This window comes from Gouania willdenowi, chromosome 14, assembly GCF_900634775.1.
Source record: "Gouania willdenowi chromosome 14, fGouWil2.1, whole genome shotgun sequence".
NCBI classification, from domain to species: Eukaryota; Metazoa; Chordata; class Actinopteri; order Blenniiformes; family Gobiesocidae; genus Gouania; species Gouania willdenowi.
The window spans coordinates 23,793,301-23,817,751 of NC_041057.1; the positions used below are offsets into that span (position 1 = coordinate 23,793,301).

The 24,451-nt window shown below is 38.1% G+C and overlaps 1 protein-coding gene across 1 annotated transcript; it reads left to right on the plus strand.

The window, feature by feature from the left end:
• The first annotated feature begins 1,688 nt into the window (after positions 1–1,688).
• On the plus strand, positions 1,689–19,883 carry cfap58 (cilia and flagella associated protein 58). Its single transcript, XM_028466630.1, has 18 exons — positions 1,689–1,811; positions 3,220–3,483; positions 5,681–5,829; positions 5,912–6,062; positions 7,194–7,388; positions 7,543–7,680; positions 12,883–13,042; positions 13,117–13,199; positions 13,906–14,097; positions 14,173–14,334; positions 14,448–14,594; positions 15,267–15,407; positions 15,472–15,695; positions 15,766–15,874; positions 17,155–17,259; positions 19,356–19,475; positions 19,541–19,665; positions 19,735–19,883. Exons 1-18 carry the CDS (start codon positions 1,806–1,808, stop codon positions 19,847–19,849), a joined length of 2,586 nt encoding a protein of 861 aa, XP_028322431.1. The 5' UTR covers positions 1,689–1,805; the 3' UTR covers positions 19,850–19,883.
• Positions 19,884–24,451: the final 4,568 nt, after the last annotated feature.

Sequence of the window (24,451 nt, forward strand, 5' to 3'; positions counted from 1 at the left end):
CAGGTTAAATGTCTGAGTCAAAGTGACTGCCCTCTCTGGGTTGAAACCTGGCTATTACAATCAAAATTTCTATTGGCTGATAATGGTAGTTTTTGACTTTTGGTGGCTTCTTACACCACTAACAGACACTGTAAAAACTAGCACCTGTCAACACTTCAATCTGTGGTGCGTAGGTTGGATTGAAGGAATTGTTCATAGAGAGATATATTGAGTATTGACTAGGTATCTGCAAAACCTGTCTGCACTCCAGTGCAGTGAAGCTTTGGGATGTTATGAAACAGCTTTTTGCTCATACCATTGTATATATCACCTCTACTTTCTGTATAGTTAATATATTTGTATTTTGCACATTAATTGTACAGGTGTATTGTATTTAATGTACAGGTTTTGTTGAGTAACAGTGTTGCATGCCACTGTTAGTTATTATAGTTCTTATACTGTACCTCTTGATTTTATTCTTTTATTACGTAGGCATTCACTGGCGGTCGGCAAAGCAAGAATTTCATTGTACAGGGAAACGTGTTTCTAACTGCACATGTAAACACTTTGAATTGAATTTGAATTTGAATTTATTTTGTCTGTGCTTATTCTAGCTTTAGGTTTAGTTACAGGGTGGAGATCCATTAGATCAATGATTCTCCAAATCCAACTTTACCGAGGACACCAATGAGAAATGACCATAGTATAGTCAAGTGACAGAATTATTGTTTCTCTGTTTGAGTTCTGTGACATGTTAGTTCAATTTAAGATTTTATAAGGAACTTAATTGTTTGATAGGAAATATTTAAATAGTAAAAAAAGACAACTCAATCATCTCAGAGCCACAAAATAAAAATAAAAAATGTGGTTGTAGAAAAATCTAACGTTTTCACATTATGACATCCTTAGTGAACAATAGTGATGTGTTTTTAAGATAAATTCACTAATAGTCTGAGTGAGAAGATGTTGAACGGTCATTGTCAGCCTGTAGGTAGTGTTAAAGATCAGCAGCAGTTCCAGGAGAATGACCTCCACACCTCCCTGCCTCCAGGCACCAACAGAATAAAAAGGCAACATCATTATTTATTAATTTATTTATTAGGTATATGTTATAGTTTGAATTTCTATGAGCCAATGTTTCTAATATTTATTCTAATGTATGAATGCTACATATATTGAATTTCTTTAATTATATATTTTTAAATTTAGATTGTAATATTTCAATGCAGAGAGTTGAAGTTATTTTCAGATTATTTGAGATCAGATTATTTATGCATTCTAATTTAAAAGTGGTTGATTTGAGTTATCTCTGAATTTTATGTTAAGTTCATGAAGGGAAAGTTGTTTATTGGATAAACGAGTTTTCAAATGCAACAGATGATTGTTACTAGCGACCTACAGCATTATGAAGTTTCTAAAACAATAATTATATTCTGGTATATTCCAAGTATTTTACCTTATGAGTCAATGTCAGGCTCAGTGTTCTCTGTCGACCCATCGTGATTAATTCATTAACTAGATTTATTAATTTTAATAATAATTTTAATTATTTTTAGTGTGTTCTTTAGCGTTCCCTCGTGTTTAACATGGACCTAGTCATATTTTAAAAAGGTTTATTAACACTTTAACTGCTGAGAGGAACCGTTTCTTCACTGTTTCCATGTGCAGCCAGCAGAGGGCAGCAGAGCGCCACAGAAACTCTACCAGAGCAAACGATGACTTGAGATCTCGCGACAATATCAGTTGCTCAGCGACCAACATCAACAATCAACCACGGATCGTTTTACCTTCAGTAAACGTTCTTAAACTTTGTGTTTGTTCTTCAGATGGAGGTGAGAAAACAGTCTAAGTTTATTGAGTTTAGACACAAAGTTTAACTAAAAACGGGTTTTAATAAAGTCAGAATTAATTAATGGATCTATAGCTTTACTGTGGGTGAAAAACTCAAACACTCAGGATGGAATTCTATCATTAAAAAGTTTTATTAAAATTAGTTTTCATTTATTTTAATTCCTGTGTTATCATCAAATTACTTTTAATGAAAGATATATTTGTACTACATTGTTTTTGTTCAAATCTAAACAGCCATTTTTAGGGAGTGAGGAGCAAAGTTTTGGCTCAGAGAAATGGTGACAAACTTGAGACCCGTGGACCTTATCAGGGCTGCCACAGTATCTAGTTTGGGCCGTGGTGAGGTTCTGCTCTGAAGGAAAAATCCTAAGATTAGTTAACATTCAGTTTGATTTAAAGTGGACTGAAACACAATAAAAAGGGTTTTTAGAAAGGAAATAATAATTTAACCACTATTGTGCAATCCTTTATCAAATATAGACATATTAAACTACCTAAAGTCACACATTGAAGTGAATGGGTTTAAAAGCAACACATTAGGTCAAAAACAGCACAAACTAAACTCTATAGTTCAATAGCGCTGTTTGTCATTTTTCTCCTAGAAATTAACTAAATCGTGCATGTAATGCATGTAATGATGGGCCTTATTTGGGCCTCAGGCCTTGATTTCAACACTGGGCAGTAGTTGTTGAATAAATGTTTTTAATAGTAATATCAAAATATTATTTATATATAATTATGACATGTTAAATATAACATAACAATAATCACAACAACAATAATAATAATATTAAGAACAACAATAATAATACTTATAATAATAATAATAATAATTATTATTATTATTATTGTAATTATAATATTCAATTCAATTAAACTTTATTTATATAGCGCAAATTACAACAATAGTCATCTCGAAGCGCTATCAAAATATAAAATTCTTAAGAAAGAAGAAAAAATAAAAACAAATCAATAACAATAATAATAATAATTCTAATAACAATAATAAATACAATGATAATGATAATGATGATTCCTCTATACTTGAAACTAAATTTAACCAAATGTGACCCTGGAACTATAATTCATTGACGAACCTGTCTTAGAGTTGAATTAAGCTTCTATTGCAGTAAGTCTAGAATAATTTGTAATAACACACATCTATGTGTGAAAATGAGCTTTGGAGTCTCAGACCTGCAGGAAAACAAACACCTAAAGCTACTCAGTCAATAGAATGAATGTGTGGGCTGAAAATATTTTTTTAAATAATAATTATGCCAATAATATGTGGCTGCACATTCTGTTAATAACACACGTTTACTGCTTAGCCAGAGTTATATATATGTATATATAGATCTTCCAGCCAACACGTTAATCTTCTGTTTCCAGTCTTCAGCAGCTGAGGACTCTGTGGAGTCCCTGGAGGAGTTCCAGAAGGTTCTCAAAGAGCTGGTCGGGGACCAGAGCCTGGATGTGATCCGAGTGGAATACGAAAAACTCTTGAATGCTTTGAAGAAGTGTCGAGACAGTGAAAGGAGGCTGATGGGTAAATGTAGAGAGCTGAATGCAGAGATGGTTTCTACCTCCACCAAAGTGTCTGCTGCCCTCAAACTTTCCCAGGAAGACCAGACCACCATCAGCTCTCTGAAGAGGGTACGAATACGCTGGGATTAGCTCATTTGGTTTCATTTCAGGGGAAAATGCACAATTAACATCAGTAATGAAATTAATGTAAAAATCCTAACCTAAGATGACTGCTAACTTTATAAACTTAAGACTAGATACAGTGAGAACAATCTAGGAAAAGTGGGTTAGAGGTTTAAATGTGTTGCTCAGATTACAGATGGTTTCATGCAGATAAAAACATAAGGAAAGTTTCTCACTGATAAATTCATTGGATCAGGGCAGTAACTAAAGTGTCAGTAAAAACCAGTAAACATAGATCTGAAGCTGCTGGTGCTTCTGGAGTCCTGTGTACCTCAACATGTAGCGCCTTCTACCAGAATCAGAATCCTTTTATTTGTCATTGTACAAGAAAAGCACAACGACATTTTTGAAAAATAAAATATGCAGTTATGCATTAAATAACTGTTAGCTCAACTTTCATTCAGCCACTGCTTTACTCATAGAGCCTCTACATCACTTTTTCACAGAGATTAAAACACACTTTCTAACAGTAGTGCATCCCCTCGTGCTTTTATTTAAGTCATTTACTGCCAGATGTTTAAAGAGTATGGAGGACCAAACCTGACAATATATATATATATTTTTTAACTTTTGTATTTTTTTCACTTGTATTAATTTTGTTTGTATTACATTTTCATGTTTCTTTTTTGTTGTTTTTCAAATTTATTTAGTTAAAAAAAAACAACAACTAGGAATAGTAGAATCATTAAACACGGGACATGATGTTAATCTGTCATTTGTGCCAAAAGATGGTAGTCAACATGAGGTTTACCATGTGAGAGCGGCAAGAACTGTGTATCAGATATAGAATGATGTAATTTGGGACACATCATCAGTAGTGTTACTTTGAATCAGGGGGTGTTTCAGCCTTTATAACAATAGACATCCTCATCAAAGGGGGCCAGCTACAGGGTGATCAAACCTGAACATGCTTCCCTTTACTGTTTCCCACTGAAATGTAATAAGAATCAGAATGTTTTTTGTAAATTATATTGAAACTCACACCATTTCAGTGCAAGAACATACAATATATGCAAGAATATCTTCTTGCAATTGCAGAATAAAAATGAATTAAAATAAAAGTTTAATTAAATAACTGCTCTGTTTACAAATATAACTATATGTTTAAAAAAGAAATACATTTAAACTTCATAAATGTGTGCATCCAGAGGAGTCAGTGCGTCACCCGTCATCAACCTCACCACATGTCACTGAAAACAACTAAATAGTTTTGTTACAATCAGGAACAGATGAACATTGGTTCGTAATAATACCTATATAAATAGTGGAACTAGAAGTCAACAGGTTGTTTAATGTTTTCTGTCCTTTATTCCGTTTTCATTTTAAACATCTTCAGTGAGAGCCCCTTGCCTGTTTTTTTAGGGTTTAAGCTGAGCCCCTGATCTGTAGGAAAGGACAATCTCTATGTTGTAGCTGACCTGGACTGTATGGACAATGTTATGCTTGTCATGTCATGCTGAACAAGGTATGAGGAGAAGTTTGGAGTGACTGGGACACAATCCTGACATCAATCCCCCGCTAGCACTGTTGGGTTGACCTGGAGCACAGAGTAGGTTCTCGTCCCTCATCAGTGCCTGACCTCATCAATGTTTAACATAATGCATCAGCAGAAGTTTCCACAGAAACACTGCAACATTTTATAGAAAGCCTTCCAAGAGGAGTGGAATCTCCACATTAAAGCAAAACGTCTTTGAAACATTTCACTCTTCATGAATTTGAACAAAATGCTTTTGTGCATATTTCGCATGTTTGTTAAAGTTTCTTTAGTCAATCTAAAGTGTTCCAGATTGTAGTTTTTTTTAAATCAGTTTTAAAGAATTCCTAGTTAGGAATGACAACAGAGACTTGAATAATTCCAAAGTTGGACAATATCTAATAAAAATCATATTTTTTTTTCTTCTCATATAATCTAGCACTAACAAACTTTTGTTTGAATGTGATGTAAAAACAAAGCTTTTCCACTGTTAGCATGTTGTGCCTGTTAGCATGCAGCATTTCTAGTCCTGTTTATTGTAGTTATTATTACTACATTAGCTACATTACTGAATAATGTTAACCACTACCTACTACTACTACACCTTTCTAAAGGAACTTAACCAAAACCATGACTACAGAGGTGAAGTGTGTGTTGTTTGTCCTACAGGAGCTCGATAAAGCCTGGAAGTTAGTGGATGCTGCTCATGATAAAGAAAAGAAGGACAGAGACACCATCAGAAGTCTGAAAGAAGATATTTCAACTCTCACAAAACTGAGTGAAAAACAAGCTGGAATTTCAATGAGCCAAGAACAAAGGTTTGATAACGTGCTGCTGCTGCTTTTCCTCTGCTGCTGTGGTAAAAACAAGAATAAAACACTTTCTACTTCCTGTTTTCAGTGAACTGCTTAAAGTGAATGAAGAGTTGACCTCAGAGAGAGATAAGCTGCTTTCTACCGTGGAAGGACTGAGAGATCAACTAAACACAGGTTTAACAGCTCAGCAAGAAATACAAGCACAGAAAGATCAAGCCATGGAGAGCATTGTTCAGGTTAGTCAGAGACACGTGTGATCAATACCTGTTATTGATCCGAATTTATTAAATGACCTGAGAAAGATGTGAAACACACACATCTATAAGATGCATACAGATTAGACTAAGAATTCAATTTGAAGGAATTTTAGTGTAAATCACACTTCAATTTGTTCATTGGAGCAGGGGTTCTCAACCTTGGGGTTAGGACCTTATTTGGGATTGCAAGACACTGGGAGGCGGTCGCCAGATAGCTTCAAGAAACTAATAACATTTTCTGAACTATTTGAGCCCATTTTTGCTTATTATTATTTTTTTCTGCAACTCCACCAAACTTGCCATATTTTTTCTGACACTTCTCCCTTAAATATCAAAACCTTTTCTGCACATATTTTCCACTTTCAAGACATTTTCAGCACTTGTAAACGCTTTCCACCACTTTTCCACCTAATGTCACATATTTTACCCATTATCGTTACGTTTAACCTCTTTTCACCATTTTTCATGTCATGCTTATTTTTGCCAATTGAACCACATTCACCATTTGTCATGGCCATGTTTTTTTTTACCAGTTTGAACTAATTGTACCAATATTGACACTTTGAACCCTTTTTATCACTTTTTCTGTTAATTTTTGCCCATTCTAATTAGCAACTTTGAACAATTTTCTGTGGATTTTAAAATCCCATTTCACAACCATTTAACCTGTTTTTATTTCTGATTAAAACAAGGATTTCCATCTTTAAGATGACTATACTATGGCACAAATAATGCTAAACTTCCTGGATAACAGTGGATATTGTTCAGATAAATATATAAATGTGGTTTTCACAGATTCATAAAACAATGGACCATCATTTTGCTGACTTTATGGATGGACCCCTAAAAGCTCTTCTCTCTATTCACCCTTATAAATGGCCCTGTCTCCACATGACAGTTCTTCAATGTTCATGTCTTTGTTTAACCACCTTCAGGTACAATGGGGGTCCCCACTCTCTGTAACCTATATTTTGGGGGTTGCGGGCTGAAAAGGTTCAGAACCCGAAGAATGAAGCAGCAGCAGCAGCAGCAACAGATTATTAAGAAAAAAAAGAAAAGCCCACAGATTATGATAAACTAATACAAACCTCATCTGTTTCTCCTCACCAGCTGCAGCAGGAAGTCCAAGTTCAGCAGAATGAGATCCAACGTGAGATGAGGTTAAAGGAGAAACTGGACAAGGAGCTAAAGCAGATGAATGTGGACATGGAGGAGAAGATGGGAGACATCAAAGCTCTCAATATGCAAGCTCAGAAAGTCAGAGAGGATCATCAGAGGCTGGAGCAGCAGAACAAGGAGCTAAAGGTAGGCTGTGTGGGGGTGGCACGTTCAACAGTTCTAATAGACATCACTAGAATCAGTCCACAGGTAAATATTAGAACACACTGTCATTGTGTTACTGTTCAGTAACTCTCAACGTAGTCTTTGCTGAGTTCTCTGTTGTGTAAATGTGTCTCAGATCCTGAACGATCGATCCAACAAAGATCTGGAACACATGCAGCAGACAAACAGTAGGTTACAGCAGGAGAGAGAACAGCTGTCAGCAGTTAGAGATAGACTTTACCTGGAGAAACAGACCACTGCTAATGAACTGAAGGTACACACACACAAACACACACACGATATACAAAATACAACATACAAAACTCTTCATTACGGCCACAGCCACACCCCCAACTCTAAAGAAAAAAACATTACCCTTAAGGGCGACCTTGGCTCAGGTGGTAGAGAGGTCGTCTTCTGATCAACCCCAGTCTATACTCGTCTATTTGTCCTTGGGCAAGACACTGAACCCTAAGTTGCTCCCAGTGGTAGACTAGCTACCTTGCATGGCAGCTCAGTCCCATTGTTGTGTGAATAGGTGAAAGAGATGATATGGAAAGTGCTTTGATACTACTTCAGTGTAGGGATAAAGTGTTATATAAATCAAGTCCTTTACCATTTAATGTTTTTTTTTAGTTTAGGAGGAGAGGTGGACACGGGACAATGCATCAGTTAATTTATTATTTTACCTTTTTTATGTCAAATATTTGTTAAAATCTTGCACTAGCACCAACCATCTCATCAATCTGCGGTTCATATTACCCATCCGTGCCTAGAACACAAGGGAATGATGGTCTGTAAAGACATTACCAGACACTGAACTAGACCCAACATACACTTTGAAAAGTTACAGGGCGAGCAACAGCAACAGTGCCTCCTGTTCAATGGTGCTGTGAATTTGGGGTTTATTGAATTTTTTGGAGAAATAAGCGGCTGGATGGTCAATACCGTTTTCGTCTTCTAGACAAAAATTAAAATGAACTAAGAGAAGAAATAACGCAGTGTGCGGTGGTAGGTCTTTTTAACCCTTAAATGACTGGAAAAGTTGTCATGCACAAAACTAAGAACTTGTGATCAAAATTTTTGTGGTATTACCATTTGTTCAAATGAATTCCAGCCCAGATGGATTTTTAGCACTCGCATTGGCAGCAGATGAGAGGCAGGATACCTGAGATGGGTCAGACTGCTGTGCAAGGACAAACTCAGCCCTGTCAACAACAAAAGACAAACTGGCATCAGTTGGTAGCAGATTTTCAGGCACAATTATTTTCAGATTTTCTAACAGTGTTTTCTATTTTCTTAGAATCATCATCAGAGCACATAAATGAATCAGATCAATCTGTCACATCACCATACTTGCGTGCCTGGCACAAGCCGGGAACACAGAGCAATCTTTGACAGCAGCAGGGGCAGAAGTATCCACAATAGGATTATTGATCACTTCGGGCATCGCAAAAATATTTTTACCTGCTAAATCGTTGCCGAGAATGAGCGCCACACCATTCACAGGTAAACAAGAGCAGATACCAACCTTAACTGGCCAGAGGCAAGAAGTGAGCACAAAAACATGGTGTGCAGCGGAACATCAGAACCACAACAAGACTTATCAGAAAACGACAAAATGCTTTGCAAAATAAGGGTCTGTGTAGCTCCTGTGTTGTGCAAAATAGTGATTGAAACCTGATCTCCATCCTCACCTGTCAGCGACACTAAACCCCTGAGAATGAATGGGCGATGAGCATCATCCATCTCAGTAGATCCTTCTGTGCTGACAGAGGAGACAGCAGGAGGAGGCTGAACACTTTTAGGTTCTGTTCTTTGTGCTGCAGAATTTGGCACTGTGCAATCAAATGCCCAACTTCATGGCAGTAGAAACACTCACAATTCTCATTAGACAAAGTTTTGGGTGGAACTCGATTTTTCACCACACCGGTCGTGAAGAATTCACGGCGCACTGGAGAAAAACAGACACGGTGTGTTAGCACAAATTCATCAGCAAGCACGGCAGCCTTAGACAAGATTTCGACTTTTTGTTCATTTAAATAAACAAGAATTCTATCAGAGAGACACGATTTAAATTCTTCCAGCATAAACATTTCACGAAGGTGTGCAAAATTAGAAACTTTACTAGCAGCACACCACTTATCCAGCAAAAAAGTTTTCTCTCTTGCAAACTCCACATAAGTTTGGTTGAAAGATTTTTCACAGGTGCAAAATATCTGGAGATAAGCCTCAGGAACTAATTCGTAGGTCCGCAACACAGTAGCTTTAACACCATCATAATTCAAACTCTCACCAATGATTAAGGTTGTACAAACCACCTGGGCTTTCCCCACCAGTTTACATTGAAGCAGCAAACTCCAGAAAAAAAATAAATAGGACAAGCCCCCAAAATAGGACAGTGGTCTGCAACATTGCCTCATCTCACCTTGATTAAAGTCCTTTCGGAGCCCAAAAAATACCATCTCAATGAAGACAATATGGTGTATGAAATTTGTTAAAATTATATTGAATAATGCAATGAAAAGAAGATTGTTTTAATTAATTTATTTAAAGGGCACAAAAATAAATTTAATTTGATAACACATGATCATGTCAGTCAACACATGCTGATTGTTAATTTCTTGCCACATATCAAGCATGTGTATTTAGCCAGCATGTTGGCAGTTAACTCATTGGCTGCCAGCCATTTTCAGAGCAGCCAACCCCATATTGCGAGACGTTTTTCTTTCATCGAGATATTCTTTTTTTCCACCTTTTTGCTATCTGTAGTTACTAGCAGTATGACGTAGGCTGGTTTCACCTAAAAACAGCTATCCTTAGCATGCTTGTCGGTAGGGGTGAGTATTGGCAAGGATGTTGCAATACGATACGTATCGTGATACGTGGGTCACGATACAATATATCGTGATATTGAGATATTTTACCCAGTTAATATCAAAATTAAACGTACAGATGAAAAATCAAGTAGCTGTATATGTTCATCAGAAGATACTGATCATTCAGAGGACAAACTGAGTCAAAACTATTTGCTTCAAAACATCCTATTTATTATTTGTCATTAGTGTTTTTGCACATTTTCACTGAAAAAATACAATAAAAATACATGCAATACATTTCTTTTCACTGAAACTACTGTGTAGAACTCTCAAAGTAACCATTTAAACATAATGACGACATTGTAATAACTGTAAGTGAGAACATAAAGGATAAAACACCCTGAGTTACTGATAATGCACAAAAATAAGAAAAAATAATTTATCCTATTGTATCAGCTTAAGCACTGATCTGAACAGATTATATGAAAATAAACTGTCTGTACATAAATATTGCTGGCATTACAAACTGCCATCATAAAATCAAGTGCATCAAATAACCATAGCAACACATTGAAAACATTGTAACCACCACTCAATAATTTTTTCACACCCCTACTTTTTTAGGTGGAACACCTGCCTGTATTTTGCTTTATCTGATTTTTTGCGTTCCGTCTTTCTCTCTTGATCTTCTCCTGCTCTCGTCGCCATCGTCTTACCCTCGTCGAAGATCACGGTCAAATCAAAGGAAGTTGCCGCGGTTTCTACTTTCTACTGCTACCTGTGATCGGGCATCCAAAGAGCACTGTTGCCACCTTCTGACTCAATAAAATATTGCCTACAAGTAGTATCTTTACATGCAAGTTGCATAAGGCTTTACTGCACCTGTTCCCACTGAAAAACATCATTGGCAGTCAACGTTACTAAACCAAATGACCTCTAACCCTCTCTCTTTTTCCCCTCATATTAACACCAGATTAACGTTTGTTTGTGTGGAAAACCTGATTTTATTAACTTCTTACATTTCTGCATTCAGAAAAGATGTGATCAAACTGTGGCTTTACGTTGTACACAGTGTTAAAATAGATGGGATCAGTCTGTAACTAAGTCTAGTTTTAGTGCAAAATAATGTTTCACCTTATCGGGGCACTGCACTTATTCCAGGGTTAGAAGAACGTAAGAGGAAAAGACGTTAAGCAGACGGGAGAATGCGCGTAAAGCCAGATTTGAATGGGAACACCCACATTTCAGGGCTGCTCCACCCAGAGTGCGTAACTGGGATGGAGCTGGTTTGTCTCCTCCAATCAGGCAGCACCTCCTAGAACACAGGGGCTGTGTCCGAATAGTCCCTCCTATCTCCTTTCCTATGCACTTTTACTTAACCCCGTGGATGACGTCACGGGGTTAAGGAAAGGTGTTAGGAGAGGAGTTAGGAAAAGGTGATCACGTTTGTTTTGGCAATCAGATGCGCTGCAACTACTGTAGGTAATGTAATAATCTGACGGCCGTGAAGGTAAGCGACATCTGCCGTGGTGAAAAAACTACAAATGGACTAAAAGCATATTTATAACACTTTCCACTGATAAAATCTCAAAAATCATAAGGTTTGAAATGTAAATAAAATAAAGAGGCTACCAGGTTAAAAGTTAAACTAAAAGAACGTTACATGGAGAATGGTTGCTCAAACAAAGATCCACACAACAACAGAGCACTCACTCACCTCCCAAAACAGAATACAATACACAAAATACAGCCATAGCCATAACAACATTGACATCAGCAAACCGCTCACCCCCACAACGCCACACACACTGTCTGCCATCTGCCCTGAACAGTGAAAACCGGGATTCATCCGTGAAGAGAACACCTCTCCAATGTGCCAGACGCCATAGAATGTGAGCATATGCCCATTCAAGTTGGTTACGACGACAAACTGCAGTCAGGTTGAAACCCCGATGAGGACAACGAGCATTCAGATGAGCTTCTCTGAGACGGTTTCTGACAGTTTGTGCAGAAATTCTTTGGTTATGCAAACAGATTGTTGCAGCAACTGTCTGGGTGGCTGGTTTCACATGATCATGGAGGTGAACATGCTGGATGTGGAGGTCCTGGGCTGGTGTGGTTACACGTGGTCTGCGGTTGTGAGGCCGGTTGAGTGTACTCCCAGATTCTCTTATGGTAGACAAATGAACATTTAATTCACGGGCAACAGCTCTGGTGGACATTCCTGCAGTCAGCATGCCAATCACACGCTGCCTCAGAACTTGCGACATCTGTGGCATTGTGCTGTGTGATTAAACTGAACATTTTTAGAGTGGCCTTTTATTGTGGCCAGCCTAAGGTGCACATGTGCAATAATCATGCTGTCTAATCAGCATCTTGATATGCCACACCTATGAGGTGTGATGGATTATCTCTGCAAAGGAGAAGTGCTCACTAACACAGATTTAGACACATTTGTGAACAATATTTGTGAGAAATATGTCTTTTGTGTTTATAGATCTTTGAGTTCAGCTCATAAAAAATGGGAGCAAAAATAAAAGTGTTGCATTTATATTTTTGTTTAGTGTATATTAGACACACTGAAAAACACAGTAACCAATCTGTGCTGTGAAACATGTTTAACTTCTGTTTATTGTCCCCTGACCTCCTACCATCAGCTGAGAGAGGATGAAGTAACTCAGATGCGTCTGGAGATTTCTAAGCAGATTAAGATGAGGGAAGCCATTCAGAAGAAGTTTCACCAAGTGGAGGAACAGAAATGTGATGTGGACGTGCAAAGAGAAACACTCAAAGCTCAGATTTCTGGTGTTGAAAAAGGTAAGAACAACACAAACATCATCTCACAATTTAATTTTGTTTCTTTTTTTTAATTTAACTTACTTATCTCATAGATCTTGAATCATCGCGAAAGCAGGTGGAACTGGACAGGAAAGCCATTGATGAGCTGATCAGAGAGAGAGACATCCTCAACAAGGTAAATATGATCGACTGGACTTAACAAAGCTGGATTTATTAAAGAGTCAAATCAATCCATGTTGAACATTCAGAACAGCAACACAGAAAAAATAAATGTAATCTAGATCAGTGTTTTCCAAGCTTTTCAGCCTGCGACCTCCAAAATAAAGGGTACAGAGACTGGGGACCCCCATTGTACCTGAAGGTGGTTGAACACAGACATGAACTATGAAGAACTGTCATGAGGAGACAGGGTCATCTATAAGAGGGAATAAAGGGGAGAGCTTTTTGGTGCCCATCCATAATGTGGAAAAGTGATGGAAAGGGTTTATAAGTGCTGAAATGCCTTGAAAGTGGATATTGGATATGTAGGAAAGGCAAATGATGAAGAAGTGGCAGAAATGGGAGTAATGTAGAAAAATGCATTAAAAGGAGCAAAAAATGACAAGAAAAAAAGAAGTTAAAATTTAAAAAAAAATGTTTGGTCAACAACTTTGGAAAAATTGTAAAAAATTAGCAAAAATGGGCTTAAATTGTTCCTAACCTTGGGGTCTTGACCCTCTGATCTAGTGAGTGAGAGTTTGTGTTTCTTCACATTCATGAACTCAAACAGGTTTTCTTCCAACAAGCTCCTCTGAGTATTTTGACGCTGTTTGAATGGATCAATACATGAGTCGTTAGTGGTTGCTCATTGTTTGATCCTACTCTCTGTCTCTCGTCTAAAGAACATGATCAAAGCGGTCCAGTCCACTGAGAAACAGCAGAACTTGTCAAAGCTCCTGGAGCAGGAGAAGAAGACTCTGGAGCATGAGATCAGTGGATACCGTCAGGAGGCTCAGAAGCAGAAAAAATACATCCAGCAACTGGAGAAGGAGCGTGACCGCTACATCGATGAGACCAGTAGTCTAATGCAGAAGGTTCCCTAGAAGGTTTAATCCCTTCCTTTGATGAACTCATTAGTTGTTGCTGACATGACTTTTATCCACCCACAGGTGCAACAGAAAATAAGTGATGTTGAGATGAGAGAGGTGGAGATCTTTGATTGGAGGAAGAAGGTAACGGAGGCGGAGTGTAAGATCAAACAACAAGAGAACCTTCTGGAGTCTGTGGCCTCTGAGAGGAACCTGTTCAGTAAGAACCTCATAGAAGCTCAGGTGAGTTGATGGTATCGTTCTCCTGTCCTGAAACAGAACTCTTTTTGTTCCAGCTTCATACTGTGTGTGATTCATTTATTATCATGCCAGAGTTATTTATCATCCTGGTTTAGGATGATATGGTGGAGATGAGGAGGAAAATGAAGACCATGAACCTCCAGGTGACTCGAGCAAGGGAGGAGATTAGTGCTAAAGATCTGATCCTGGCCAAAGATCAGCAGGAACACAAACGCTTAGAGAAAGATAACGAGGCACTCAAGGTATTTAAAGTCACGTTCATTTTACTCAGAAACATAAAGACGTGTGAGCTAACAAAGGGCAGCTGACAATGTTTGAACTGAGAACTACAAAAAAGATCATTTAACGGGTTTTTTTTAACAAGTTGTTCTGAATATTTCATAAACTGCTGTTATGTTTGAGTTTTTTTAAAAATAACTATCTGATTAAAATACTTTGAAGATTTTAAAGCTCAACAATCAAAGTCAACCATTCAATTTATTGAGAACTACAAACAATAAAGTCCGCTCAAACCGTATTTAGAGGTTCTTGGGGTTCGTGGACAGGAATAGGAGAACAGAAGAGGATAGAGGCACATTATCTGAGCCTCCTCCTCTTTTTCCCTTTAATGTCCTGCTGTTTTGTGTAAAATTTACATGTGATATGAATGATTAGCTGGAAGAAAACATTAACTTTAACAATCAATAGAGCATCTACTGTACTGTTAAATGACCACGCAGGAGTATCATCTCGAAGGTTTTAATATACGTGCAGCGTGTGACTCTTGTATGCAATACTTCCTGACCAATGAGCATGCTCAATACATTACATCTACTGTAATGTATTGAGTTTATTATCAGTTTTACTGAGGAAAGGATCACAGGCTGCATGCTTTGCTACTGTATATTAAACTACTGTAACCTGTCTTCCTGTAGGGAGAACTGCAGCTGATAAAACTTCAGCTGGAAGAAACAAAGCAGTGTGTTGACAACCAGAAAGCTGAGCAGCAGAACCTGCAGAAGATCATCTGTGATGCTGACACTATGCAGATCCAACAGAAGAAGCAGCTGGAGCAGGTAAAGAAGAAGGAGGAGCTTAATGTGAGGGAGAGAATGTGAAGACGAGTGTGTATTTGTTCAGGTGATCAGAGAGAGAGACAGTCTGGGAAAGCAGCTCCTTCAGAGGAACGATGAGCGTGCTCTGCTCTACGAGAAGATCCGGATCCAACAGTCCATCCTCAGTAAGGGAGACTTCATATATAACCAGAGGATGGAGGACATCCGCCTGCTGAAGCTGGAGATCAGAAGGTTACAGCATAAGAAAAGCATCCTGGATAAGAGTTTACCCAACACCGAGGACTTACGGTGAACAACAGAGTGATTGCGTGAATAAAAGTGTCTGGAACCAATGCTAGATGTTGTTTTTGTGTTTTAGGAATGAGCTGCTCCACCTCCAGAAGCATCTGCTCAGAGAGCGAGGGAGGAACGCTGTTCTTCAAGATCAGCTGAAGCCCATCAACGTTCATCGATGGAGGCAGTTGGAGGTGAAGCAGTGAATAAATTGTTTTATTAAATATATTTTCTTAAAATTGAATTTTACATCTGTGTATAATCTTGTGCCAGACATAGAGTAAAATGGTGGTGAAATGTAACCCCTGGTGTCACCACTAGAGGTGCTGCTAACGATGATAGTAGACCAGAGGTTCCCAAACTTTTCAGTCCCGTACCCCTTCATACAATTAACCTGAAGCCATGTACTACCTACTGCTGCACACTTAAAAAACATGATAATGGGGTCATGTACCCATGTATCAGGCTCGCCTGGAATGTTTAGTAATTTATAATAGTAAAAAAATACTGATTACAAATTAATATTTAAAATGTTTTAATTATCATTCTTTTTCAAATTATAACCCCACACACAAAACAAAGTTAAATAACTATAATCTATACTTTCACTTTCTAAAATATAAATCTAGTTAAAAAAAAACCAAACAAAAAATGGTATAAAAATATTTGAGCTGGCACATCTTCTCACTTTATGCACTAATCATTATCAAAAGCTAATTCTAGAGGAAGAAAAAAAAGTCTCTGGAGCCACCAAAAATTTGTGATATTAAAATGGGGTCATGACCCAAAACCACTGATGTAATGTCACATACAATGTAGCCCATTTTACATATCCTGTTGGGGAATAATGTAAAATTAAATAAAGAACAATTATCTGTATGGAAATTGGTAAAGCGATGTAGCTCTCGTCATATTTGGGCTTTTTAAATGAGATTGTTTCTCTGTAACCATTGGTAGTCTTACATCAGCTAATGTATAATTTGTGGCAATGCATGGAGGTTCCTGACTGCTGGTCCATTTATATTCTAGTTTTCCATTTTTTTTTTTTCATTCATGTACCCCATATGACAATTTGCCTACCTCTGGGGGTACCCGTACCCCACTTTGGGAACCTAGGCTGTATACTATCCAAATGTAAGAAGATCACTTTCAGTCAAAGCACCTTCACAGTAAAAGGTCCACAGATCTGGAACAACCTACAGTACCTGCTGAACTGAAAACCCTCACAGATCTTGAATATTGTTCAACTGTAAAGTGAAGCTGGTTAAAGTTAAACCAAGCCTTTTAACACTAAATTCATTTTAAAAGTTTGTGAATGATTTATATTTTGCCGTGCTGTATGTATAACTATGGTGGAGATAGTTCATGGACATGGCATTGGTTGCTACTAAATAAAGTAATTATAATAGAATCTAGATACATAAAGTCCTGCTTCAGTGTTTTAATGTCTGATCTCTCCTTTGATGTGATATAGGGCAGCGACCCTGGCAAGTACGAGCTGATCAAAAAGATCCAAGCGTTACAGAAGAGACTGATTGCTAAAACTCAACAAGTGGAAGAACGAGAACTCTTATTGCAGGTGAACACTTTGTGTCTCTAAAACAATAATAGTAAATCTGTGTTCACACTTAAAACAACTTCAATGACTCTGGAGACTAGATTTTATTCTAAATCAATGTAAATGACGCATTATCCAGTGACCTCCCTTCAAGTGACGCGACTCCCGTGATTCCAGCGACTCAATCGCAAGATCTGAGTCACTAGAAGTTGCTCAAAGTTGAAAATTTTAACTTTTAAGCGACTGTGAGTGACGCTGCGTCGCGACATCCAATCAGCAACAAGCCTGAAGTTTTGCTGGAAACAGCAGTCATCCAGACGGAGCTCCGAGAGGAGGTGGTGAAATTCACTGAGCTCTGAGCGCTTCATGATGATCTCATGAATCAAGAGAGACTGCATCTAGACTTCCACTGCTTCTGGATTTTGTTCAACAAGTAAACTGGTAGAATCAGCCATGTTTAATGTTAAAATGAGAATTGAACCAGAAACGGGCTTTAAAATTGGCGGTAGATGAGAGATGAGGAGAGCAAAAAGCTGATGATTTAAGCAACTATAGTCACGGAAGTTGTTACCAATACCAAGTACCAAGTACTGCTGTAGGATAAACTCTATGAAATTAAAAAATCAAGACAGTATCCACTACCCAGAGCAATTGCAGACACATTGAAAGTCATTGGTTATAAAGTTAATTGAGCATTTGCAACTTTCAAACACCAAAATAGTCCTTATTTACTTAGATCAGTGGTTCTCAATCTTATTTGTCTTATGTACCCCCTTTGCATTTTTGTCAAATCATGTGTACCCCCTCTTCATATCATTACTACCCTATTCATAATCTCATATACTTTTTCATTTGTGGAACAGAAAAATCTCCTAAACCCCTAACTGTGTCTCCAACATTGGTTCCCTAAGGATAAGATCATTATTTTTTAAATTACCATGCAACTTTTATGTGATTATTTCAATAGTAAGTAAATACCGTCTCCTATTTTTAAGTGTGCTAAAATTGCCTCTACAGCATAAAATGATCTTGTTTCAATAAATGACAAGAAAATATTGTATGTTGTTGAGCAATAGTAATGTTTGCTTGTAGAGAATTTGTCCAAAAAAAAGAAAAGCCTAAAAAGGAACTAGAAACATTTCCCGATTATATTTAAATTAGGCAAGGCAAATTTATTTGTATAGCGCATTTCATACACAAGGCAACTCAATGTGCTTTACATGATCAAAAAATTCAACAGAATACATTCAACAGCTTAAAAAATCTCCCTCTCAATCATGTGCGATAGAGAAAAAAAAGTGCCTTTAACTTGGATTTAAAAATATTCCATGTGACGCTGACTTCAGCTCTGCTGCAGTTTGTTCCACTTCTTTGCAGCATAACAACTAAAATGTTTACTGTAAACTCTGGGCTCCGCTCTCTGACCTGTGTCCATAAATGTGAGCTCTAGACCTGCTGGGTTCATACCTGAATAACATCTCACTGATGGATCCACCACCACATTTAAACACCAGCAGCACTACTTTAAAGTCTATTCTGATGCTGACTTGGAGCCAAACTGGACTAATGACCTCTGACCTCTTTGTTCTGGTTCAGACCCGAGCTGCACCGTTATGAATCTTTCCAAATTCCCCCTGCAATGTGCTCCTGTACCCCCAGGGGTACACGTACCCCTATTTGGGAACCACTGACTTAGAATGTTCTTATTCTACTTGGTTTATGTGCAACTTTTTCTTAAACGTTGAAGACTTGAGCTTGGAAAATTCCTATTGGAGCAGAGGCATCACCGGATCAGATTGAAACAAGTGTCGACATATAGTGTGTTACTTCTCATGGAATCAGAGTCACTGTAGGGCTTTATATACTTTTTTGTATCACAGAAAAATGTGTGCATTAGTGATTTTTATTTGAATCTGAATGTGCAAAAATATAGGATTTAAAAGATCAAACCTTTCAGATCAAAAGGACTTTAGGAAAATGAACACAGATGATAATAAAGAGCTTCGTTCTCATTTTCTAACAAAACAACATGAAAGAAAGAAAGAAAAGTATTTTCCCCCAAAGAAACCCCGGCGTTTGTCTCATTTGTTAATGTTTACTGTGATATTTGAACTAAGGAGAAAGAGAAGCTGTACGTGGAGCTGAAGCAGGTTCTGGCCCGACAGCCTGGTCCAGAGGCAGCAGAACAGCTTCAGCAGAGCCAGTGGACGTTAAGAGACAGAACCAAGAAGCTCAAGGTTGGTTCCATTCTCCTAAATATCTGATTGGTTAAAAGTTTCTACATGTTTTCTGTGATTCTAAGGCATTGATAGCAGAGCTGAGGATGCTTGAGTCAAAAATGAACGAGTACAAAAGTGAAAATCAGAGATTGGCCGATGAGTTAGCAAACACCAAGAAGAAGTACCTGAGTCAAAAGAAGCTGCACAGGTGAGGGCGGAGCTTTGTTCAGATCAACTTTACGTGTGTGTGTGTGTTAGAGCTTTGTGTTTATTTTAGTGAACAGGGATCCAAAGCAAAGGAGAAACATCTGGAACCTCTGCCACAGCTGAGCGGCAAACCTCACTTTACTGGAGGAGGATTCCGAACCGACAACCCTGGAAGAAAGTCATAGCCATCATCATCATCATCATCATCATCATCATCATCATCATCATCATCATCATCATCATCATCATCATCATCATGCCCTGATAAATGAGGCTTTTACTTTCAATATGTCCTTTGAGGTGAAGATCACGTTCAAATGATTCTCTGCCTCAAAAACCAGTAACAGCATGATAATGTGGAGCATTAGAACTCCTGTCATTGTGTTACAGGAACATTAGAACATGGTCATAGTGTTACAGGAACATTAGAACATGGTCATAGTGTTACAGGAACATTAGAACATGGTCATAGTGTTACAGGAACATTAGAACATGGTCATAGTGTTACAAGAACATTAGAACATGGTCATTGTGTTACAGGAACATTAGAACATGGTCATAGTGTTACAGGAACATTAGAACATGGTCATAGTGTTACAGGAACATTAGAACATGGTCATAGTGTTACAAGAACATTAGAACATGGTCATTGTGTTACAGGAACATTAGAACATGGTCATAGTGTTACAGGAACATTAGAACATGGCCATAGTGTTACAGGAACATTAGAACATGGCCATAGTGTTACAGGAACATTAGAACATGGTCATAGTGTTACAGGAACATTAGAACATGGTCATAGTGTTACAAGAACATCAGCTTTGTTACTATTGTAAAGGATGTGACTACAAAATGTTTTTACTGAGATTCGAAGAAGAATAGTCCAAATGTTTTGTTTTTACAAAAAAAAATCTTTTTTTTTAAAAATTATAATCTTTTACAAAAACAATCTGCTGAGTTGCAGCAGAAAATGTTTGGGGAACCACTGTGTTAAGGAATACTGTATTTGTGGTACTCTTTTTTTAAAGATAAGATGGAAAATTTGGTTAAGCACAATAGACACATTATACATTAAACATAATTGGAATAATGATTAAAATAATTAGGTACAAACTTCCATTTGCCTTGGTATAATTTTAAATTTCACTATTGAACGGTAAGGTAAAGTATGAACCCTGTGTGTGTCAGTAGGTTCTTGGGTTGGTTTTATGGAATTCTGGGTCAGATTCACTATTTCATTAATTCATGTTCCTATGGGTCGTGACTGTATGAAGATAAGAAAGAAAATGTATTTATATTTATCTGTCTGTGTGCAATATGTAATATTGTTTATACTGTATATCTGCAGCATATGTAACTGTGCTCAGTTGCTCTTCTCTGGAAGGTGGACGACCAATAAAGCCCTCAACCACACCGTCTTTAAAAGCAAAAAATAAGCAATAAATTCATAATTTCCACTTGAAATTTAGGATTTATATTCTTGACAAGTTGGAGACCAATCAATGTTGCATGCGGCAACATAAATGCATGCAAGGGATTGAGAACGAGCAGGGAGACATGATTGGTTAAAAAAAAAAACGTTCCATAGTTTTCTATTGGTCGAAGTTATTACAGATTTACAGCTGCTACAGATAACAGATTTTCTTTGTACCTTTTTCAGAGCACATAAGATCTTAATTTCTGTCAGGACATAAAGATAATTTCAACCAAAAACTTAAAAAGTGTATCTGACCTGTGAGTTTGGGGCGGAGCTCAACGCTGCTCAACATCGGCATGCTTTTGGCTTTCAGTCCACAGTTCGGGGCGGAGCTCAATGCGGAATGCTATTGTGCTTTATGATTCTTATACAAATAATCAACCTCAAAATAAATAAATAGGGTAAGGATTAGGGTTAGGACTGAATGCCGCCCCGAAAGTTGAGCGCCGCCCCGATCTGCAGGCTGCAGTCAGGGGCTTCTCCAGTCAGCGGTACTTCAATCTAGTTGTTTCTGCACTTCTGCAATTTTGACTCAAGATGGTGGTATGCACACGTACACCTGATCACTACACTGGTTCTGATTGATACCTTTACATAAAACCAAGTTGAAGTTTAAACAATTAAGAAAGACAAGAGCAAATGAAAACCGGGAGCAGGAATCCATGTTCATGGTGCTTCTGATGTCTATTTCTCACTCCAGGAGATTAATAAAACGTTTAAGGAAATTAGCATACAGCTAAAGACAGGGTTAAGGTGAAATACACAAAAACAACTTTATAATCTACCAATTTATTTTAATTTTTTTTTATTTTATTAAATTTAATCATGAAACACGTTAACAACTCATCAGAGGAACTTAACTAAATATGTTGAAAAAATGTGAAATAATCCTAATTATTTTTGATTCTTAAAATGTCTAGTTTAACTTGATTCTTAAATATTGTACTAATTACTAATAACTTAAAGTTAGTTTCTATTACATATGTTATGAATCTTTCCAGAACAGTTTAAAGCTTCAGTATTAACTTAATAGTTTTACCCCCACTAACCTTAAAGCCCCTTCCTCTGTATATTGCATGTATAAATATTGTGATTAACAGTAAATTTTACAAATTCTGATTGATATTTAGCTGTTTCCGTGTTAGCACGAATGATGTATGTGTAATGATGTATAACTTAAAGGGGCAGTATTATGAAAAATTCACCTCATAATGGTTTTGCTTCAGTGTTATACATTCTTTTAGCTTCATTCAGAGGGCTAAAGTTGAAAAAGTTCTGTTTCCTTCCTCCCTTCTTATTCCACATTTTGTAAAACGTCAGCTCCAAATGGGCGAGTTGAATTTTTCTTGCTTTGTGATGTCACAATGCAGAAACTCCTCCTCCTGACAATCCTGGCTCCTCTTACCCTACATAAGAATGTGAGATTCTCCCTCTCAAACTACCTGCAACGCAGCGGTTGGACAAAACAAATGATTATCACCTTGTCGTGGACCAAGTAGCCAAGGAACAGGAAACAGGTTTGCAGTTGAACAATTTGGGTTTTATTTTACCCAAGAAGGAACTTCCACAGCATGGTGTTAACACAACCCACACCACTCCCAACTAACACACAAGGGGAGACTTATATATGAGTTGGATATTCCATCAGACACACACGGGAGAACATGATATATACTAACTTAAATCTAACATAAACAACTCCCAATCCCCCTATGAGTTCAATGACTTGGTCTGGTCCGATGGGCGTGGGTCTCAGCATAAAAGTCAGCTCCGCCCTCTCCACCATCTTTTGCCAGACCAGGAAGACATTCCACAGGTAACTCAAAAACAAAGAAAATCAGGATTAACAGACAGTGCATTAATTGAAACACAAAGAAACAATGATAACTGTGTAACTTAACCTTAATGTGTGGCCGTGGCCATCACACACTCCCCCCCTTCGAAGCTCTCACTGGGACATCGAGAGAGGTAGTCCGCTGTACAATTGTCCCGTCCTGGAATATGATGGATGATGAAGCGGAATGGCTGCATTGCAAGATACCATCGAGTGATTCTTCCATTCGTGTCCTTCATCTTCTCAAGCCACTGAAGAGCCTTGTGATCCGTCTCCAGCGTAAACTCCCGGCCCAGAAGATAGTACTTAAAGAGTCCATTGCCCACTTGACTGCGAGAGCCTCCTTCTCCACAGTTGAATACCGGACCTCCCTTGGAAACAGCTTACGACTGATGAATGCTACTGGATGTCGCTTTTCTGCTGATTCCTGGATTAGAACAGCCCCCAGACCCCTCTCCGAAGCATCAGTTTGCAAAATGAAATGCTTTTTAAAATCTGGACTGTACAGGACTGGGCTCTTACTCATTGAATGTTGAATGTCCCGAAAGGCTGCCTCTGCTTCCTTCGTCCAGAGCACCTTGTTCGGACATTTGGATCCAGTCCGATCAGTAAGGGAAGCTGCCCTGGCAGAAATGAGGGATAAAGCGATGGTAAAACCCTGCCATGCCCAAAAATGACCTTAGCTGCTTTCTGGTCTCTGGCAGTGGGCATGACTCAATGGCATGGATTTTACTCACTTGTGGCTTTATAAGCCCATTTCCAATTATAAAACCCAGGTACTCGGTCTCCGCTTTAGCAAAGAAACATTTAGCGGGATTGATGGTCAGCCCAGCCGACTGAAGGCGGCCTAGCACCTTCTCCAGATGTTCAAGATGATCCTCCCAGGTGGTGCTGTAAATGACAATGTCATCGAGATATGCTGAAGCAAAGTCTGAGAATTCACACAGAACCTGGTCCATTAGCCTCTGGAATGTTGCAGGGGCACCATGTAGTCCAAAGGGCATGACTGTAAACTGACACAAGCCCCCTGGTGTCCGGAAGGCAGTCAACTCTCTGGAGTGCTGAGCAAGGGGCAACTGCCAATAGCCTTTGCAAAGATCTATGGTGGTTAGGTATTTCGCCTTTCCCAGGCGTTCAATCATATCATCAATCCGTGGAGTAGGATATGAATCGAACTGTGAGATTGTGTTTAAATACCTGAAATCAATGCAGAAACGGATGCTGCCATCCTTCTTTGGGACCAAGACCACTGGATTCCACCACTCACTTTTAGATTGCTCGATGATCCCCAGGGACAACATGAAATCGACTTCCTCCTTCAGCACAGAGAGCATCCGTTCAGGTATTCTGTAACTCAAACGTCTCACAGAAGCTCCCTCTTTTAACACAATATTATGTTCAACAAGGTGTGTTCTTCCCGGGTTTTTCTGAAATATTTCGGGGTTACATCTAACCCTCACCTGTTGTTGCTTTTCT